This window comes from Neoarius graeffei, chromosome 21, assembly GCF_027579695.1.
Source record: "Neoarius graeffei isolate fNeoGra1 chromosome 21, fNeoGra1.pri, whole genome shotgun sequence".
Lineage (NCBI taxonomy): Eukaryota > Metazoa > Chordata > Actinopteri > Siluriformes > Ariidae > Neoarius > Neoarius graeffei.
The window spans coordinates 15,976,194-15,999,200 of record NC_083589.1 but is presented as its reverse complement, the minus strand read 5'-3'; the positions used below and the strand labels follow the sequence as shown (position 1 = coordinate 15,999,200).

At 44.0% G+C, this 23,007-nt stretch overlaps 1 protein-coding gene across 1 annotated transcript in view; it reads right to left on the bottom strand.

Moving 5' to 3' along the window:
• LOC132869540 (actin nucleation-promoting factor WASL-like) overlaps positions 1–23,007 on the bottom strand; it is a 123,873-nt gene that overhangs the window by 97,328 nt on the left and 3,538 nt on the right. Inside the window, exon 2 of the mRNA XM_060902752.1 lies at positions 15,246–15,380. Within this exon, the coding sequence (XP_060758735.1) occupies positions 15,246–15,380 (135 nt within the window). The remainder of the gene's footprint in view (positions 1–15,245; positions 15,381–23,007) is intronic.

Genomic DNA, 23,007 nt, shown 5'->3' with positions numbered 1-23,007 from the left:
GCTGGCATTGCTCCGTCCACTGGACCGGATCTTGTGCCCCCTTTTTAGTCAGATCAGTCAGCGGGCTGGTGACGTCCTAATAATTAGATATAAACCTACGATAGTAGCCAGCGAGCCCCAGGAACTGTCTCACCCCCTTTTTGGTCTTGGGCCTCGGGCAGGCCGCAATTTCTGCTGTCTTGTTAATTTGGGGACGCACCTGCCCATTGCCCAAGTGGAAGCCCAGATACCGTACTTCCACCCGCCCAATCGCACACTTCTTCGGGTTGGCTGTGAGACCCGCCTGCCTCAGTGACCTAAGGATGGCCCTCAGGTATTGTAGGTGCTGCGGCCAGTCATTACTATAAATAATGATGTCGTCGAGGTACGTGGCCACATAGGTGGCGTGGGGGCAGAGGACCCTATCCATCAGTCGCTGGAACGTAGCGGGTGCCCCAAACAGCCCAAAAGTAAGTGTGACAAACTGGTGTAAGCTGAACGGTGTGGAAAAGGCCGTTTTTTCTTGGGATAATGGAGTCAAGGGGATCTGCCAATAACCCTTTGTCAAATCCAGTGTTGAGTAAAAGCGAGCCGTGCCTAGTCGATCAAGCAACTCATCAATGCAAGGCATTGGGTACGCGTCGAATTTAGACACCGCGTTGACTTTTCTATAGTCTACAGAGAATCGGACCGACCCGTCGGCCTTGGGTACCAAGACCACCGGGCTGCTCCAGTCACTGTGGGACTCCTCGACGACGCCCATTTCGAGCATGGCCTCGAGTTCTTCCCGAACCACTTTTATCTTGTGTTCGGGTAGCCTGTAAGGGCGGCTGCGCACTACCACCCCCGGGGGCGTCTCAATGTGGTGCTCTATGAGGTTGGTGCGGCCGGGCAGGGGCGAGAGCACGTCCGAAAATTCGGTCTGCAACTGGGCAACCTCCGCGAGTTGGGTCGGGGAGAGGTGGTCTCCACAGGGGACCGGAGAGGTACGCAATGCCAATGCTCCCTTTTGAACCTCCGGCCCCAGTTCCGCCTTCTCTGGAACCACTGACACCAACGCCACGGGGACCTCCTCGTTCCAGAGTTTGAGCAGATTGAGGTGGTAAATCTGTAGTGCCCCACCCCTGTCCGTCCGCCTCACCTCGTAGTCGATGTCCCCGACTCGCCGTGTGACCTCAAAGGGTCCTTGCCACTTGGCGATCAATTTGGAGCTCGATGTGGGTAACAGTACGAGTACTTTATCTCCCGGTGCAAACTCCCTAAGGAGCGTACCCCTGTCGTACAGGCGGGTTTGCCGTTCTTGGGCCTGCCGCAAATTCTCCTGGGTTAGATGTGTGTGTGTGTGGAGTTTTGCACGCAGGCCAATAACGTATTGAATTTCGTTTTTACTTGGTGAAGGTCCCTCCTCCCAATTTTCTCACAGCACATCTAGAATGCCGCCCGGCTTATGCCCATATAACAATTCGAATGGAGAGAACCCCGTGGAGGCTTGGGGGACCTCTCGCACTGCAAATAACAAGGGTTCGAGCCATTTATCCCAATTATGTGCATCCTCACTTACGAATTTTTTAATTATATTCGAGGGTGCGATTGAACCGTTCAACTAAACCGTCCGTTTGTGGGTGATAAACGCTGGTGCGGATCGGCTTAATACCTAATAACCCATACAGTTCGTTCAGTGTACGTGACATAAATGAGATGCCTTGGTTAGTCAGAATCTCTTTCTGGATTCCAACAAGGGAGATGACGTGGAAGAGCGCTTCCATAATACTGCGTGCTGAGATATTGCAAAGAGGCACTGCTTCCAGGTATCGCTTTGCATAGTCCACCAGAACTAAAATAAAGCGGTACCCTCGTGTTGACCGATCAAATGGCCTGACGAGATCCATCCCAATTCTTTCAAACAGGGTCTCGATTAATGGGAGAGGGCACAAAGGCACTTTTGGAATGGCTGCTGGATTTACTACCTGGCATTTGCGGCATACCGTACACCACTTACGGACATCACCACGAATCCCTGGCCAATAAAACCGGGCCATTAGTCGGGCTAGTGTTTTATCTTGCCCTAAGTGTCCAGCCATGGGATTAAAGTGAGCCGCCTGGAATACCAATTCCCAGCGGCTCTTTGGAATCAAAAGCTGTGTGACTTGCTCTTTAGTCTGAGTGTCCTGCATCACTCGGTATAATCTATTCTTCATAATAGAAAAATAGGAGAAGGACGGGGTGGCGTTTGGCTGGAGTGTTTGACCATCGATTACTCTCACTTGGTCAAACGCATGTCGCAGAGTCTCGTCTCACGATTGCTCTAACGGAAAATCTGCAAGGGATTCCCCGTGAGAGGGAGGAGGAGCCTGCGGCTCCTCACTCTGACGCAGAGATGACATAGACGGCTCTGTGACAGCTGCTCCCACCAATGCGACACCGGGACCTCCCCCTGCTGAACTACGGCAGGACCCACTCTTCACTAAATGACTCAATAACTCCCCGAATCCCAGCCAATCAGTCCCCAAAATTATCGGGTGGGTGAGGGGAGGATTAACCACCGCCTTTACTCTAAATTTTTCCCCCCGGAAAAGAACGTGGACCGATACTAAAGGGTAGCTGTGAACATCCCCGTGCACACAAAACACCTTCCCCCCCCTGTGCTCCCCCCAATACCTTGTCTTGCACCAGGCTTTGGTGAATTAAGGTCTGATTACAGCCAGAGTCCACCAACACCTGATATGTATCCCCTTGGATACTCACTGGTATGCGATACGCTCCAGCCCGATCAAGGGTGGCTCCTGGCGCGTCGGGGATCCGAACCACCGCGCCCACTTCCATTGCCGAGCACTGCTGTTGGAGGTGGCCCGGCTCACTGCAGCGCCAGCAAACCGGCCCGGGCTTCCTCTCTGCACCGGCGCTCTGGGGCTCACTCACCTGGGGGGGGGGGGAGACAGACACAGAAGGGAAAAAAGGGAGGGCACCGCGGGTGCGACGGGCCGGCTGGGGTGGAGCCGGCCCCCGCCTCCGCGGTGGGGGAACAGGGTGAGGATGAGACACAGGAGGAGAGAGGGGCAGAGAGAGAGGAGAGGAAAGAACAGGATGTCTGCTGTCCTGCCGTCGGAACAGCTGCCAAATGGTCCTCCGCCAACTCGATGGCCTGAACCAGTGATGCCAGGCGGTGGCACTGGACCCACTCCGCAGTTCCCTCTGGTAGGTGGGCGATGAACTGCTCGCTCCAGCACCACCTGATCGATGATTCCCTCGGCGTCGCAGTTGTCGGCTCTCAACCACCGCCAGCAGGCGTCCCAGAGCTGCTGGCCAAACACGAACACCGACTTCCTCCAGACGCAGAGCGCGGAAGCGCTGTTGCTGCTGTTCGGGGGTGCGCCCCACCCGCTGGAGGATGGCCCGGCGAAGATCTGCGTAGGCCAGCCAGCAGTGGGCGGGGAGCTGTAGCACGGCCAGCTGCGCCTCGCCCGTTAGGGAAGAAGACCCCGCGGCGGTGGAAATGGTGGACCCCGCTGATGCGAGGAGGTGCCGGAATGCCTGTCGATCTTCCTGCTGCGCCAGCACCAGAGCCTCGAACCGGTGCTCTTGCTCCTTCTGGAGGGTGACTAGCGCCTGGTGCTGGCTCTGCTGGGCCGTGGCAAGGGCATGGACCAGGTCTGCGAAGGGGGAGGACTCCATGGGGCTGTTCTTTTCCTGTGCTTGGTTCCGGGTTTCAGCACCACTGTAGCAGTTCGTAGGAGGGGGAGGAGCACAGAAAGACGGCAGGCCAGAATAAAGTTCAATAACTCTTTTATTGCTCTTTTCAGACGCAATATTTACTCTCTTCCAGGCATGTGCACACACGCGCGCGCACACACACACACACACACACACACACACAAGTTGTCTGGTTCAGGAGAGAGCTCTCTTCCTCTGCTCTCTCTTTATATAGGGCGCGGTCACTGGGAAGACACAAACACAGGTTAATTGACATCAGGTGTAGTGATTCTGTCACTTACCTTCCCTGATTCTGCCCTCCGGTCATAGACCGGCACTTGACCACGCCCCCGCTGCCACAGTCTTGTTTTATGCAAGAGTGAATATTTGGTGTGACAAGTGGATAAATTTCAGTATTGCGAACTGTGGCAGTGGGACTGTGGTCAAGCGCCGGTTTTGTGAATGGAGAGTGAGGCCAGGGATGGCAAGTGGCAAAACAATCACACCTGTGTAATCAATGGTGCGTGCATATGCGCGTGTGGGTTTTGCAGTGACAACTGAGGGCTTACATGGAGGGAGGAAGCAGAGAGAGAGAGCTTCCCTGTGTGCAGTCTTTGTGTGTAAAAGAAAGTGTTGGAGCTGAAAAGCTTAAATAAAAATTGCCCTGCAATTAACTGACCTGTCCCAGTGTTTCAGTGTTCTGCCCCACCCCAGAGAACTTTACAAGAACTTTTTGGTAAAACAAACTATTTGGACGTCCCCCAAGGAGTTCGTTATAGCAGGCTTGCAGTGTACATTTATTTCTTTTTAAGGTTGGATATTTCTCTTTTTTTTCAGTGAGAGATGAAACTACTTGACCAAAAGTTTTTTTAACTTTTTACTAATCTTTACAAGGGGTGCCAGGAATTGTGGAGGGCATTATCACAAGAGTCATACACAGGACCACTCAAAAGTTTGGACACACCTACTCATTCGTAGGTTTTCTGTTTTCTACACTGGAGAACAATAGTGAAGACATCAAAACTATGAAATAACATATGGAACATGTATGGAATTATGTGGGAAACAAAAAAAGTGTTAAAATGTTTTATATTTTAGATTCTTCAAAGTAGCCACTGTTTCACTTGATGATGCTTTCCATAGTATTGGCATTGTCTTAACCAGCTTCATGAGGTAGCCACCTGGAATGCTTTTCAATTAACAGGTGTGCCTCGTCAAAAGTTAGTGGAATTTCTTGCCTTCTAAATGAATTTGAGATCCAACAGTAAATAGTAAGCAATAAAAATACAGTAAATTACCACTATTCCACAACTGTCGTAATCCATGTCATGTCAAAAAACACTCAGAAACTAAATAAAGAGAAACAACAGTCCATCATTACTTAAAGATATGTCTTAATTAATTAAAAATTGAAGAAAAAAAAAAAAAGATTAGGTGTGTCCAAATGTTTGACTGGTACTGTACATTAAAAACATTTCAAGCTGCAAAAAAACAGATTTTACAACCCCAATTCCATAAATTTGGGACACTGTGTAAAAAGTAAATTAAAAAAAAAACACAATATGATGATTTGAAAATTTTGGAAACCTGATATTAAATTGAAAATAGAACAAAGACAACATATCAAATGTTGAAACAGAAATTTTATTGTTTTTTTTTAAAAATATATTCTCATTTTGAACTTAATCTGAGCAACAGGTTTCAAAAAAGTTGGTACGGGGCCGTGTTGCATCACCTCTACTTTTAACAACACTCTGTAAATGTTTGGGAACCAAGGAGTCCAATTGCTGTATGTCACACAGCGTCCCAAGTTTATGGAATTGGGGCTGTAAGACAGATCATATTCAAGCCTTGCTCAGAGTGTAAAAGGCAGAAATCAAATTTTATTCAAAACTCACTAAAGCAAAAACAATTACTCAGGTCCATGATAAACAAAAAAAAGCTGCAGAAGGGTTGGGCAAACTTTCTGATGGAGCAGGAAAGAATGAGCATGAAACAACTACTCAATTCTAGTTACACGTTACTCTTATATCAACTCTGAAAACCCAGCAGGGACAGTGAGAAACTATTTGTGAGCCTGAAAGCTGGGTATGCATTCCGCAGAACCATGTAACAAATGTACAAACCCCATTTCCAGAAAAGTTGGGATATTTTCCAAAACACAATAAAAACAAAAATCTGTGATTTTAACGTGAACCTTTATTTATTGCATTTAGGTCTTTCAAAAACAATAATACATAATACACTGAAACCCCGCTATAATAAACTCTTTGGGGGATGTCCAAATAAATTGTTATCCTGAAAACTTCATAATACTGAAATGGACCCACTTGTCACACCATTCACTCTTACGTAAAACAAGACCAATTGTGTTTAATTTATATTTACGCTTAATTCACTTATTTCCTTTATTTTGTAAATACAACCCCGATTCCAAAAAAGTTGGGACAAAGTACAAATTGTAAATAAAAACGGAATGCAATAATTTACAAATCTCAAAAACTGATATTGTATTCACAATAGAATATATAAAAACATAAGAACATATCAAATGTCGAAAGTGAGACATTTTGAAATTTCATGCCAAATATTGGCTCATTTGAAATTTCATGACAGCAACACATCTCAAAAAGTTGGGACAGGGGCAATAAGAGGCTGGAAAAGTTAAAGGTACAAAAAAGGAACAGCTGGAGGACCAAATTGCAACTCATTAGGTCAACTGGCAATAGGTCATTGTGGCAGCGGGGGCATGGCCAAGTGCCGGTCTGTGACCGGAGGGCGGAGTCAGGGAAGGTAAGTGGCAGAATCACTACACCTGATGTAAACTAACCTGTGTTTGTGTGTCTTCCCAGTGACTATACAGTGGTGCTTGAAAGTTTGTGAACCCTTTAAAATTTTCTATATTTCTGCATAAATATGACCAAAAACATCATCAGAGTTTCACACAAGTCTTAAAAGTAGATAAAGAGAACCCAGTTAAACAAATGAGACAAAAATATTATACTTGGTCATTTATGTATTGAGGAAAATGATCCAATATTACATATCTGAGAGTGGCAAAAGTATGTGAACCTTTGCTTTCAGTATCTGGTGTGACCCCCTTGTGCAGCAACAACTGCAACTAAACGTTTGCGGTAACTGTTGATCAGTCCTGCACACCGGCTTGGAGGAATTTTAGACCGTTCCTCCATACAGAACAGCTTCAACTCTGGGATGTTGGTGGGTTTCCTCACATCAACTGCTTGCTTCAGGTCCTTCCACAACATTTCGATTGGATTAAGGTCAGGACTTTGACTTGGCCATTCCAAAACATTAACTTTATTCTTCTTTAACCATTCTTTGGTAGAACGACTTGTGTGCTTAGGGTCATTGTCTTGCTGCATGAATTCTGAATTATCCCAGCGAATTCTAAAGGAAAATGTCAGGACATCTGTCCATGGACTGAATCTCAAGAGAAGTTGAGATTCAGTCCATGGACAGATGTCCTGACATTTTCCTTTAGAATTCGCTGGGATAATTCAGAATTCATTGTTCCATCAATGATGGCAAGCCGTCCTGGCCCAGATGCAGCAAAACAGGCCCAAACCATGATACTACCACCACCATGTTTCACAGATGGGATAAGGTTCTTATGCTGGAATGCAGTGTTTTCCTTTTCTCTAAACATAACGCTTCTCATTTAAACCAAAAAGTTCTACTTTGGTCTCATCCGTCCACAAAAATTTTTCCAAGCACCTTCTGGCTTGTCCACATGATCTTTAGCAAACTGCAGGCGAGCAGCAATGTTCTTTTTGGAGAGCAGTGGCTTTCTCCTTGCAACCCTGCCATGCACACCATTGTTGTTCAGTGTTCTCCTGATGGTGGACTCATGAACATTAACATTAGCCAATGTGAGAGAGGCCTTCAGTTGCTTAGAAGTTACCCTGGGGTCCTTTGTGACCTCGCCGACTATTACACGCCTTGCTCTTGGAGTGATCTTTGTTGGTCGACCACTCCTGGGGAGGGCAACAATGGTCTTGAATTTCCTCCATTTGTACACCATCTGTCTGACTGTGGATTGGTGGAGTCCAAACTCTTTAGAGATGGTTTTGTAACCTCTTCCAGCCTGATGAGCATTAACAACGCTTTTTCTGAGGTCCTCAGAAATCTCTTTTGTTCATGCCATGATACACTTCCACAAACATGTGTTGTGAAGATCAGACTTTGATAGATCCCTGTTCTTTAAATAAAACAGGATGCCCACTCACACCTGATTGTCATCCCATTGATTGAAAACACCTGACTCTAATTTCACCTTCAAATTAACTGCTAATCCTAGAGGTTCACATACTTTTGCCACTCACAGATATGTAATATTGGATCATTTTCCTCAATAAATAAATGACCAAGTATAATATTTTTGTCTCATTTGTTTAACTGGGTTCTCTTTATCTATTTTTAGGACTTGTGTGAAAATCTGATGTTTTAGATCATATTTATGCAGAAATATAGAAAATTCTAAAGGGTTCACAAACTTTCAAGCACCACTGTATAAAAAGAGAGAGAGCAGAGGAAGAGAGCTCTCTCCCCAACCAGACGACATGTGTGTGCGTGCGTGCGTAGCTGGGAGAGTTAAATTCCACTGAAAAGTGAAAAAAAGAGTTTTGTGAACTCAGTTCTGGCCTGCCGTCCTTCTGTGCTCTACCCACCCATATGAAGTGCTACAGTCATTAACATGACTGGGTATAAAAAGAGCATCTTGGAGTGGCAGCGGCTCTCAGAAGTAAAGATGGGAAGAGGATCACCAATCCCCCTAATTCTGCGCCGACAAATAGTGGAGCAATATCAGAAAGGAGTTCGACAGTGTAAAATTGCAAAGAGTTTGAACATATCATCTACAGTGCATAATATCATCAAAAGATTCAGAGAATCTGGAAGAATCTCTGTGCGTAAGGGTCAAGGCCGGAAAACCATACTGGGTGCCCATGATCTTCGGGCCCTTAGACGGCACTGCATCACATACAGGCATGCTTCTGTATTGGAAATCACAAAATGGGCTCAGGAATATTTCCAGAGAACATTATCTGTGAATACAATTCACTGTGCCATCCGCCATTGCCAGCTAAAACTCTATAGTTCAAAGAAGAAGCCGTATCTAAACATGATCCAGAAGCGCAGACGTCTTCTCTGGGCCAAGGCTCATTTAAAATGGACTGTGGCAAAGTGGAAAACTGTTCTGTGGTCAGACGAATCAAATTTTGAAGTTCTTTATGGAAATCAGGGACGCCGTGTCATTCAGACTAAAGAGGAGAAGGACGACCCAAGTTGTTATCAGCGCTCGGTTCAGAAGCCTGCATCTCTGATGGTATGGGGTTGCATTAGTGCGTGTGGCATGGGCAGCTTACACATCTGGAAAGACACCATCAATGCTGAAAGGTATATCCAGGTTCTAGAGCAAAACATGCTCCCATCCAGATGACGTCTCTTTCAGGGAAGACCTTGCATTTTCCAACATGACAATGCCAAACCACATACTGCATCAATTACAGCATCATGGCTGCGTAGAAGAAGGGTCCGGGTACTGAACTGGCCAGCCTGCAGTCCAGATCTTTCACCCATAGAAAACATTTGGCGCATCATAAAACGGAAGATACGACAAAAAAGACCTAAGACAGTTGAGCAACTAGAATCCTACATTAGAAAAGAATGGGTTAACATTCCTATCCCTAAACTTGAGCAACTTGTCTCCTCAAGGCCTCTGCATGCTCTTGCGACAAGGCTTTCGCAGACAGCTTTTCACAGACAGTTGTAATTTATCGTTGAGCGGGGAGTAATAGGCGTGCGCGATGTTATTCACCGCTACAACGCAAGGGGGCGCGAAGTCGCAAAATCGCTAGGAGTAGTTGGTGGGTGTGGTTAGTGGAGTGTTTATCCTCTGGTTACTTATAATGACTAGAACTGGAGTCGTATAGATGTACGTACTTCCTCACTTCCTCGATCAACCGCTCTTCGTGCTGCTCCATCTTTGCTCGTGTTTTTAAAAATGGCGGTAGTGAAAACAAACCAAACCGGGAAAGTAGGGAAGCAGAAGTGCGTGTACAGCAGATGTAGAGTGGACCGATCAGAGCCCTCTTGTCTGTGACGCTGTCTGCGAGGCTTCTGCGGTGGTCACAATTTTTGGGAGGTGAGCGCAGAGCGTCTGCGAAGGTGGGGTGGCTACGCAGACGCTATCTGCGACACCGTCTGCGAGGACTGCGTTGTCAGCATAAATTGGCCTTCAGTCCCCAGACATTTACAGACTGTTGTAAAGAGAAAAGGGGATGTCTCACAGGCCCGGCGCCATGGGGGGGCGAAAGGGGGCGTCGCCCCCTCGTGGCTACAGCCCCGCCCCCTCAACGGAGACTCAGATCACTTAATTGTTTTCTTATGAAAATATAATGTATTATAGACGTATTAATAATTTGCATTTTCAAATACGAAATATTAAGTGGTTGCGCACTGCACAAAAATACATTTCACATAAATCACTACTAAAACTGGCACGGTAGAACAAATCTGATTGGTTGTTATGATTCTTACGTTGCAATCGTAGAATTCAACTGTATTAAGGTAGGATTATTTCAAAAAGCCTGAATTTAATATTAACCCTGTTTTATACATATGTATCAATCCTAACTACTGCGGACTACTAGTTATTGTGGGTGTACTATGTGTGAAATGCTGACACAGCCGCGCACACACAGACCTGTGATAAGGACAAGGGGAGGGGTCGTGCGGGCGGGGGTTTTACATGTAGTCTACACTTACAAGTGCACTGTCTCTGCAATATCCTGTAATATGCAGTCAAGTTTACGGGAGTAGTCTTTCCCCCACCGAATTAAACGAATTCAATCACAATATTGTGAATCCATTTTCTTTCTTTGTAGGCTAAGTTTATCTCCGTTTATGTTGGTGTATGTGTTCATATATGGTCCGCTTTGTGCGCAAATAGCGTAAGAATATGTGTCGTTGACGTCACCCCCCATGCAGCGGGAGTGAAAATTCATCACTTCAGAGTGTTTAGTCCCCTACACACCTAACTGGGATCGCGGATTAAGTGGTTAGCGTTACTTGCATTGATGTTTTGTTTTCATGCCGCAGAGCTATTTGTATGTATTTTAAATGTAAAGGACTTGCCTGTAGGTTTGTGTGTTGTTTTATGTTTGGCATCTTTCCGGTTGTACCGCGTGTCTGTGAGAAAATTGGAGGGGAGGGTTAACAGGTGGGCACGGGTGTTGATAAAGCGCAACTGCCCTGATAATATGTCACATGATTTTCCCGGACTAAAGCAACCTTCGGGGCCGTGGTTTTGTGGTTGGCGCAGTTAACTGTTTGAAACACGTTGTCAGACCGCCATCACTACTACACACTATATGAAAAAATATTTGCCCCCTTGCGATTTCTAATTGCCCCCTTAGTAAACTGTTCCTGGCGCCGGGCCTGATGTCTCACAGTGGTAAACATGGCCTTGTCCCAACTTTTTTGAGATGTGGTGTTGTCATGATATTTAAAATCACCTAATTTTTCTCTTTAAATGATACATTTTCTCAGCTTAAACATTTAATATGTCATCTATGTTCTATTCTGAATAAAATATGGAATTTTGAAACTTCCACATCATTCCATTCCGTTTTTATTTACAATTTGTACTTTGTCCCAACTTTTTTGGAATTGGGGTTGTATGTAAGTCACTCTTAATTAAAGGAAATAAGTCAAACTCGCCCTTGTTTGCTTGCTGCATCTTCTTTCTTTTCAGCCCATCATGTTGACTGCCGTTATGGACGAAGTCTCAGAGCACAGTTTCTTTTGCTTTAAAAGTTTAAATTGAATTTTTCAGGATACCATGCTTTAGACAGTCCAGGATATGAAGTTTGTCTTCGATGGTGTCACGTCCACATGCGTGCAGTGGCACATCTCAAATAGCTCATGTACACAACTCCATGAGGACTAATTACTATGCACCTGTTCTGGATTAGAGCACAAATCACAGCGCATGCTTATAAGGACTCTCACTTCACACAGACTTTGCAAAGTATACACACTGTATCTTGTGTTGTGTTACTCAGCATTCTGTAGCACTGTATTGATATTCTGGTTTCCGACTGCATTTGGGGCCCTTGTCTCTGCCTTTGATATCCTGTCGATGACTGACTTCCTTGATCATCACCCGTTTCTCAACTCTGATTTTTGATTGCTGATTTGGATCAGTTTTGTCAACGTGTTTCTAAATCAAACACTTACAGCAATTACATCAGTCTATTGCCTGCATTTTCTGACAGATGGAGAGTATCTTACATTTATGAGTTGCCATGACAGCAATTCTTACGGAGTAAAGACTAAAAAAAAATTTTTTTTTGCTTGTAAAATAAAGTCCTTTTAAGGGATTTAAAAAAAAAAGTCAGTGATTGCCGTTCTTGATAATTGTTAGTGATTGACACCTAAGCTCAGCAGGTTAAGTTTTATGGTGTTAACATATTGTTTACTTGACTGCAGACTTGATTACTTATTGTTCATCTCTGGGGAAGAGGAAAACGCATTGCTCAGTAATGTTTTTTGAAGACTCTATCAATAAAGGCAGGGGACATGAACTTTGTTTGTTATATGCAAAAATTCATAGCAAAACACTTTGTTACAACAGTGTTGCAGTGTACTGTGAAAAGATTCAGGTAATTCTGAGACATCTCAGTGTGTAAAGGACAAAGTCAGAACCCACTGTTGAATATGCGTCACCTTCGAGCCCTCAGGTGGCACTGCCTGAGAAACTGTCAGGCTAAAATGTGACAAATATAGCCACATGGGCTAGGGAGTACTTCAGAAAACAATGGTTACTTAACAGAGTCAGTCGCTGCATCCAGAAATGCTACCTGAAACTGTATTATGCAAGAAGGAAGATATTCATCAACTCTATGCAGAAACACCACCAATTTCTTTTGGCTCAAAATCATCTCAGATGGGCCAAAAGGCAGTGGAAACATGGCCAGATGAGTCCACAGTTCAGATGTCGAGTTCTCCAAGCCAAAGGTGAAAAAGACCATCCTGTTTATCATCAGAGAAAGGTGCAAAAGCCCACATCTGTGATGGTATGGGAATGCCTCAGTGCCCACGGCATGGCCAATTTGTATGTGTGTGAAGGTACCAGTAACATATGGCCCTTTTCCACTACCCTTTTTCAGCTCACTTCAGCTCGCTTCAGCTCACTTCAGCCCGACACGGCTCGCGTTTCGACTACCAAAAACCAGCACGACTCAGCTCGTTTCAGCCCTGCTTAGCCCCTAAAACTCGCACCGTTTTGGAGTGGGGCTGAAGCGAGCCAAAGCGAGCCGAGTGAGGCTGGGGGCGTGAGCAGACACTCCCCTGTGCACTGATTGGTGAGGAGGAGTGTCCTCACATGCCCACACACGCCCCGCAAGCGCGCTGGGATCTGTAAACACCGCAAACCCGGAAGGAGAAGAATTACGAATTGCGAGAATTTCTGAAGCCTTATGCGCCTCGCCTCATCTATACGCTCTTGCCAGTATCTGTCCGCGTTGTCGGTGACAACAAGCCACAGCACCAAGACCAGCAACACTAACGACTCCATGTCCTCCATGTTTATTGTTTACTATTCGGGTCGTGAGACTACCGCTTAAAAGCTCACTGATGTCACTGTTTGCGCTGCTTAACGACATCACCTGACGTCCACCCACTTTCGCTAACTCCACCCAATGTGTCCACCCACTTCCAGCCAGCATGGTTCAGCGCGGTTGTAGTCGAAATGCAACTCCAACAGCCCCGCTCAGCCCGACTCAGCACGGCACGGCTCAGCCCGACTCAGCCGCGTTTGTAGTGGAAAAGCGGCAATAGAGGCATATATTGGGATTTTAGAGAGACATATGTTGCCATCAAGGTAACAACTCTTCTCAGGAAATCCAGCAGGACAATGCCAGGCTTCATTCTGCATGAGCTACAACAACATGGCTTCGTAGACACAGAATGTGTGCGCTTGACTGGCCTGTTGCTAATCCAGATCTGTCTAAATGTATGGAGCAGTAACGAAGAGGAGAATCAGACGATGGTGACCATGGACTGTTGAGCAGCTGAAGTCTTGTATCAAGCAAGAATAGAGAAAAATTCCAATTGCAAAACTGCAACAATTAATATTTCCATACGATTAAAGTGTGTTACTAAAAGGAAAGGTGATGTAACAATGGTCTGTCCCAACTTTTTTTTTCTCTTTTAAAAAAGTGTGTTGCAGGAACCAAATTCAAACTTTGTTTATATTCACAAAAATACAATTCAGTTGGTCAGTAAAACTATTTAAAATATTTTCTTTGTACTTTTGTCAGTTAAACAACAGTTTATGTAAATTAACAAATCACAGATTTTTGTTTTCATTACATTTTGGAAAATATCCCAACTTTTCTGGAAGCAGTATGACACACTACATGAAATAAATATTGCTGTTGCAGTCATTTTCCCAGAAACCTTCTCACTGAGCCAGCAACAGTCCTGAATGACATGGAACCCTGACTGATATCTTGGGTCCACAGAATGACAGTTGTGTACATCAACATTCCATATCACCCCTCCAAACTGCCAGAAGCAGTGAACATCACTCATATCGAATTGTCCAGTATCAGAAAAGGCAAAGCTGCCTTCATGAATCTCAAAAATCCCCATGGCGTTAAGGAGGAGGTCAAAGTGCAGGACTTTGAATTAGAACACTCTCCTTGAATGCCAAGCTTTAAAAACCACCTGTGTTCTGGGACAAAAGGGACATGAAAATAAGCATCATGCAGATCTACCAACATGAACCAATCCTATGGTTGCATGACTTGAACTACCAACACCACTGGCATACAAAAAGGAAAGGACTATATAAACCTCCTATTGTACCTCCATCCTAAATGAAATCTAAACTTCCCAGGACAAAGCATTACATTTTCTGGGGTTCGAAATCAACAAGGCTTTCGGCCATTAAAGGCTACCTTTGCACACCATATCTTTATGGATCTCGCTTTGTGCAAAGGGACACTGTCATGCTGGAACATGTTTGGACCGCTTTATTCAAGTGAAGGGAAATGATAAAGCTACAGCATACAAACACATTCTATACAATTGTGTGCTTCAGACTTTGTGGCAACAGTTTGAGGAAGAACCACATATGGGTGCAATGGTCAAGTGTCACCAAACTTTTGGTCATGTAATGTAAGTCTGTGTTAAGGTGCTTAAAAGATATTTAAGAGGATACGATACATTTTAAGCAGTATATTGGAAATGTCAGTGATGTGGTATCAACAAATAGTACACTGTGACTGTGATAAAGATAAAACTGTGATACAAACAAGCCCAGTGATTTCAAGACTCTGAAACGCATAATTTCACTCAAAGTAAAATTAATCATTTCCTTGTTTAATGCTTGATGGAAAGAAGTCCAAAATGCAACAACAGAACATTTCTGTATTTGATGAATTAAAATAAAATATTGCCTTGTATTTAAAAGTTTAACAAAGATGATGACATACAATGATCCTCTATCTAATATCTAAAATAGATGATGTGTGCTATTACAAACTCACTTTGATATCAAATACTCTGATAAAGTACGATCGCTGAGGGGTGTCTTTCACCAGACAGGCCACACCACAACATCTTTTTGTCCAGGATGAGCTTCCATCTGCTGCATACACCTGCACCACGGCAGAAGACAGAGTCTACAGAGACAGAAGGAACAGTGTTAAATATTAATTTGTAACCTGCAGCAATAGTTTTTTTCTGGATGTCAAGATACCAAGGTTAAAGAAACTATTTGTTTAGGAAATTGTTTCATTAGTACATTACATTCACCTTGTGTGACATCTTACAATGATGTGCACAGATGAATTAGAGTGTTTAAAATATGCACGTTCAGGACTTACACACCAATTCATCTGGGTATGTGACTTATCACTGACAAAACAAAGAATGCTTCAAATGTTATTTTATCCTAAAACAAGAAATTCAGTAACTGAAGCACCAGAAAATCTACATGATTGTGATTTCCTTGAATTTACTCACCATCACTGTGTCTGCAGCTTCATTTTTATGATTACACTGATAACTCCCAAAACACGCATAAAGTCACAGCAATATACAGTGGGGCAAAAAAGTATTTAGTCAGCCACCAATTGTGCAAGTTCTCCCACTTAAAAAGATGAGAGAGGCCTGTAATTTTCATCATAGGTACACTTCAACTATGAGAGACAGAATGGGGGGAAAGAATCCAGGAAATCACATTGTAGGATTTTTAATGAATTAATTGGTAAATTCCTCGTTAAATTAAGTATTTGGTCACCTAAAACAAGCAAGATTTCTGGCTCTCACAGACCTGTAACTTCTTCTTTAAGAGGCTCCTCTGTCCTCCACTCGTTACCTGTATTAATGGCACCTGTTTGAACTCGTTATCAGTTTAAAAGACACCTGTCCTCAACCTCAAACAGTCACACTCCAAACTCCACTATGGCCAAGACCAAAGAGCTGTAAAAGGACACCAGAAACAAAATTGTAGACCTGCACCAGGCTGGGAAGACTGAATCTGCAATAGGTAAGCAGCTTGGTGTGAAGAAATCAACTGTGGGAGCAATTATTAGAAAACAGAAGACATACAAGACCACTGATAATCTCCCTCTATCTGGGGTTCCACGCAAGATCTCACCCCGTGGGGTCAAAATGATAACAAGAACGTTGAGCAAAAATCCCAGAACCACATGGGGGGACCTAGCGAATGACCTGCAGAGAGCTGGGACCAAAGTAACAAAGGCTACCATCAGTAACACACTACGCCGCCAGGGACTCAAATCCTGCAGTGCCAGACGTGTCCCCCTGCTTAAGCCAGTACATGTCCAGGCCCGTCTGAAGTTTGCTAGAGAGCATTTGGATGATCCAGAAGAGGATTGGGAGAATGTCATATGGTCAGATGAAACCAAAATAGAACTTTTTGTTAAAAACTCAACTTGTCATGTTTGGAGGAGAAAGAATGCTGAGTTGCATCCAAAGAACACCATACCTACTGTGAAGCATGGGGGTGGAAACATCATGCTTTGGGGCTGTTTTTCTGCAAAGGGACCAGGACGACTGATCCGTGTAAAGGAAAGAATGAATGGGGCCATGTATCATGAGATTTTGAGTGAAAACCTCCTTCCATCAGCAAGGGCATTGAAGATGAAACGTGGCTGGGTCTTTCAGCATGACAATGATCCCAAACACACCGCCCGGGCAACGAAGGAGTGGCTTCGTAAGAAGCATTTCAAGGTCCTGGAGTGGCCTAGCCAGTCTCCAGATCTCAACCCCATAGAAAATCTTTGGAGGGAGTTGAAAGTCCATGTTGCCCAGCAACAGCCCCAAAACATCACTGCTCTAGAGGAGATCTGCATGGAGGAATGGGCCAAAATACCAGCAACAGTGTGTGAAAACCTTGTGAAGACTTACAGAAAACGTTTGACCTCTGTCATTGCCAACAAAGGGTATATAACAAAGTATTGAGATGAACTTTTGTTATTGACCAAATACTTATTTTCCACCATAATTTGCAAATAAATTCTTTAAAAATCAGACAATGTGATTTTCTGGATTTTTTTTCTCATTTTATCTCTCATAGTTGAGGTATACGTACGCTGAAAATTACAGGCCTCTCTCATCTTTTTAAGTGGGAGAACTTGCACAATTGGTGACTGACTAAATACTTTTTTGCCCCACTGTACACTGATCAGCCATAAAATTAAAACAACTGACAATGTTGTTACAATGGTACCTGTCGAGGGATGGGATATATTAGGCAGTAAGAGAACAGTCAGTTCTCGAAGTTGATGTGTTGGAAGCAGGAAAATGGGTAAGCATATGGATCTGAGTGACTTTGGCAAGGGCTAAATTGTGATGGCTAGATGACTGGGTCTGAGCATCTCCAAAATGAGACACCTTGTGGGGTGTTCCCAGTATGCAGTGGTTAGGACCTACCAAAAGTGGTCCAAGGAAGGACCACTGGTGAACTGGCAACAGGCCAGCCAAGGCTCACAGATTTGCATGAGGGACAAAGGCTAGTCCATATTGATTCAATCCTACAGAAGAGCTATGTTTCTTACACCAGTAGATGAGAAGGAAATTATTGATATAGTTAATTAATGTAGTAATAAAATATCCACAGATTGTAATGATATTGATATGAAACTAGTGAAAACTATTATTGGGGGGATTTCTAAACCATTAACATACATCTGTAACTTGTCATTTCAAACCAGTACATTTCCAAGCAATATGAAAATACAACCCCGATTGCAAAAAAGTTGGGACAAAGTACAAATTGTAAATAAAAACGGAATGCAATAATTTACAAATCTCAAAAACTGATATTGTATTCACAATAGAACATAGACAACATATCAAATGTCGAAAGTGAGACATTTTGAAATTTCATGCCAAATATTGGCTCATTTGAAATTTCATAGACAGCAACACATCTCAAAAAAGTTGGGGCAGGGGCAATAAGATGCTGGAAAAGTTAAAGGTACAAAAAAGGAACAGCTGGAGGACCAAATTGCAACTCATTAGGTCAATTGGCAATAGGTCATTAACATTCATACGTCAGAATGCTGTTCATAGACTTTAGCTCAGCATTCAACACAATCATTCCTCAGCAGCTCATTCATAAACTGGACCAGCTGGGACTCAACACCTCCCTGTGCAACTGGCTGCTAGACTTCCTGACAGGGAGACCACAGGCTGTACGGGTCGGCAGCAACTCCTCCAGCACCATCACATTGAACACAGAGGCCCCCCCAAGGATGTGTGCTGAGCCCCTTCCTCTTCACTCTGCTGACCCACGACTGCACACCAACATCCAGCTCTAATCTCATTAAGTTTGCGGATGACACGACTGTGGTGGGTCTCATCAACAATGGCGATGAGACAATCTACAGGAGTGAGGTGAGCCACTTGGCCATGTGGTGCAAGGACAACAATCTGAACGCACCGCCTGAACGTGGAGAAGACAAAGGAGATTGTTGTGGACTTCAGGAGAGCGCACACCCAGCATGCTCCACTAACGACCGACGGTGCTGCAGTGGAGAGGGTGAGCAGCACCAAGTTTCTGGGTGTGCACATCTCTGAAGACCTGTCTTGGAGCAACAATCACTGGCAATAATCTTGGAGCAACAATCTTGGAGCAACAATCATCACTGGCCAAAAAAGCCCAACAGCATCTGTACTTCCTCCACAAACTGAGGAGAGCAAGAATCCCAGCCCCCATCATGCACACATTCTACAGAGGCACCATCGAGAACATCCTGACCAGCTGCATCACCGTGTGATATGGCGACTGCAGTGTCCTGCTGCAAGACTCTGCAGCGCATCGTGAGAGCAGCTGAGAGGATCATTGGTGTCTCTCTCCCTTCTCTAATGGATATCTATAACTCCCGCCTCACCCGCAGAATCATCAGGATTGCAGGTGACACCACCCACCCACCCACCCATCTCACAGCCTCTTCAGTCTGCTGCCATCAGGGAGGAGACTGCAGAGTCTCCGGGCCAAAACCAGCAGGCTCAAGGACAGTTTCTTTCACCAGGCGGTCAGGAGGCTCAACTCCCTCCCTGTTCTACCCCTCCTCCGCCCCCTGCCACAGATTCTGCTCGCACAACCCCTTGCCCCCCTACAGCATCTGACATGTCACCCTCACAGTCCCCCCCCCCCCAGCACACACACATACTCTCAATGTTCATTAACACACTGAACTCAGGGACTGCACATTTCACTTTACCTCGCTCATTTGCACTATTCCACATTACCTCACCTTAACAGCTATTAGTTTATTGTTTATACTGCTTATTTCATGTTTACCTGCTATACCTCAAGTGCCCTTGACTGTTTATTTGCTACTATATATGTGTGTGTTTTTATATATATATATATATATATATATATATATATATATATATATATATATATGTGTTTAGTCTATGTCTAGTTCTTATCTAGAGTGTTTATACTGTTTATTTCAATTATTCTATTTTTATTTATTGCATTGCCTGTTTGCAGCGTGGGTCAGAGAGGACTGAAATTTCATCTGCGCTGTATGTCGAGCATGTATAGCATATTTGACAATAAAGTTGACTTGACTCATGTATCACAGCTTAAACCTCTGGTTTCCAGTCCTTTGCTCCCACCCTCCGAACCCCCTCCTCATCCCAGGCTCATCGATGGCAGTAAGGCCTACACGGTCAAGAAACTGCTGAAGGTGCAGCGGCAAGGCAGAGGTCTCCACTACCACCAGGACTGGGAGCGTTACGGTCCCGAGGAGAGAAGTTGGGTCCCCGCCAGGTTCATACTAGGGATGGCGAAAACTAAAAAAAATCTTGACCGACCACCGAGCTTCATTAGCCGGTTAAAGTCGGTTAACCTATGAGTTTAAACAGGGATGCAAACGGTGCGCCTTTTTCACGGCTCGTGCAAATCCAATTTTTTTTTAGGGGGGGCGTTGGAGTGTCTGAATAATTTCATCAGAGTAAATTCTGTATTAAAATTACTACATAAGCAAATGCCGTTACAGTCCATGAAAAAGCCGTGAAAAAGTCGGCATCTGAGCCTTTAGTTTGTGTGGAGAGATATGATCTGCAATAACATGTATTGCTGGCTACAGACCAAAACATACTTTCAGAATGCACTGGCCAAGGCAGGACTAAACTCGATGTGCCTTCTAATAATAATAAAAAAAAAAAACAATAGTAATTTGTAAGCTAAAAAGCCTGTGTCTACACTTTTTTCTTTCACCGAGTGGCAGCTGTGTTCAACTGGGGCGGGACATGACTGAATGGGTGTTTCTGATTTGTCAGCTGTCTTTAACTGGGGCGGGAGGGCGGGACATGACTGAATGGGTGTTTCTGATTTGTCAGCTGTCTTTAACTGGGGTGGGAGGGCAGGACATGACTGAATGGGTGTTTCTGATTTGTCAGCTGTCGTCCTTACACCGCATGGCATGCCCCAAGCGTTTACAAACACAGAATTCCAGGTTCTCCGCTCCAAAATCGGCAGCTTCAAAACGATTGATTTTTTTTTTCACCGACAACCAAAAAAAATTAACCGGTTGACGTTGATTCGGTCAACCACCGGTCAAACGGTCATCGGTTAACATCCCTAGTTCATACTGGACCCAACACTTATCATGGAGTTCCACCATATACACACACACACACACACACAATATATATATATTTATATAAATATATAAAAATATATAATAAATATATATATAAAAAGGGCAGCACGGTGGTGTAGTGGTGCTGTCGCCTCACAGCAAGAAGGTCCTGGGTTCGAGCCCCGTGGCCGGCGAGGGCCTTTCTGTGCGGAGTTTGCATGTTCTCCCCGTGTCCGCGTGGGTTTCCTCCGGGTGCTCCGGTTTCCCCCACAGTCCAAAGACATGCAGGTTAGGTTAACTGGTGACTCTAAATTGACCGTAGGTGTGAATGTGAGTGTGAATGGTTGTCTGTGTCTATGTGTCAGCCCTGTGATGACCAGGCGACTTGTCCAGGGTGTACCCTGCCTTTCGCCCGTAGTCAGCTGGGATAGGCTCCAGCTTGCCTGCGACCCTGTAGAAGGATAAAGTGGCTAGAGATAATGAGATGAGATATATAAAAAGGTTTGTTGTATGTCTCCTGGTTTGTATGGGGTTAGTTGATTGGGCACCCCTGTCGGTCATGCTGACAAGTAACAAATGAAATCTTGTCATTCAAAACAGTCTGACTATGCAACCACTTCCAAAACTGCTTTTTGGCATTTCCTATGCCGAGATTTTCCAATTGCTTTGACAGGGCCTGCGAGTTTACAGGCCAACAGACATATGACAGCTGCAGTCATTGCATGCATGTTCATTTTTATAATTACTGATCTCTACCATACATAATTTATATCTTGCGTGCACAATCAGTCACTTGTGTAATCATGTCAGATTATGATTGACCATAATGTTTAGATGCTCATTAACCTTGCTGACCCAAAACAGCTTAACAGCAAGATAAAACTTCCCTGGCATGAAAGGGTAGATCGGGTTGAAGGAGGAAACTCGAAGGTGGTCTATAGGTGCTAGTATCTCAAGTGTTCCAGGAATTCATTACATTTATGAGCAGGTGTTGGCATGTCTGGCAGGCACTTGATGTCTGGGTTGTTGGCTAAATTTGTATTATCATGCATTTCCTGAAATCGTGGTGACTCGCTAACCTCATATGTGGTGTGATAAAACTCCATAAAATTGATAACCATAATACCTTAATCACTTGTGTCTATTGTTTTTGCACCAGTTAATATCCACCAATCTTTTCTGCAATTAACATAACAGCAAAGTCTAGTTGTTATCACAACAAATTAATTGCATAACGTATAGTACAATCTCTCATTACAGTGACAAGCCCCATTTTACAGCCTGAAGCAACTGGCTGATTTGAATTTAGAATGTTACTGTGACATCTTTATCATAAACTATCAGCGATCTTTACTGGATGTAAAAGGAAATGCTGTTTCAGGTCAGGTCACATCCCTTTGGATCTTATCATCTACATTCCTTAGTATCCAATGGTCACATGTAGTTTGTCTGTTCTGAACTATGAAAATACCAAGTTTGTCACATTGCATGTTCATCGATGCACAAATAGAGGTGCAGAAAATCTGGATGGGCTCATACATTATGAGATGCTCTGTTATCAAACTTCTACTCCATGAGCCATAATTCCCTGTTTTTTTGAGAACTTGCACTCCACTCAACCATGCACAATGAACAGTATGAAACATAACACAGTACATTACATTTAACAGACACTTATCTATTACTTCCCCCAGATATACATTTTTATATAAAAACCGTGACTGGTTTCTGGCCATGTCAAGTCAATTTTATTTGTACAGTGCTTTTAACAATGAACATTATTGCAAACCAGATTTACAAAAAAAAATATAACTTAAAACAGACGAAATTAGCCCTAACGAGCATGCCTGAGGCAATGGTGGTAAGCCAAAACTCCCTGAGATGACATGAAGAAACCTTGAGAGGAACCAGACTTAAAAGGGAACTCATCCTTGTTTGGGTGATAACCGGTAGCGTGATTATAAATAACTCGCTTCTATAACTGTTGTATTTGGTCAAAAAGTACAATTGTGTAACCAGGAAAATTCATTATAGTGTCAGGAAAGCAATGCAAACAAACATTTTAAATCACTGTTCAATTATAATCATCACTGATTATTTGTAATGTGTGTGTTTTTACACTTCATTGTAATAATAAATAATAATAATAATAAGTTTCTAAAAACCCAAGGTCACTTTA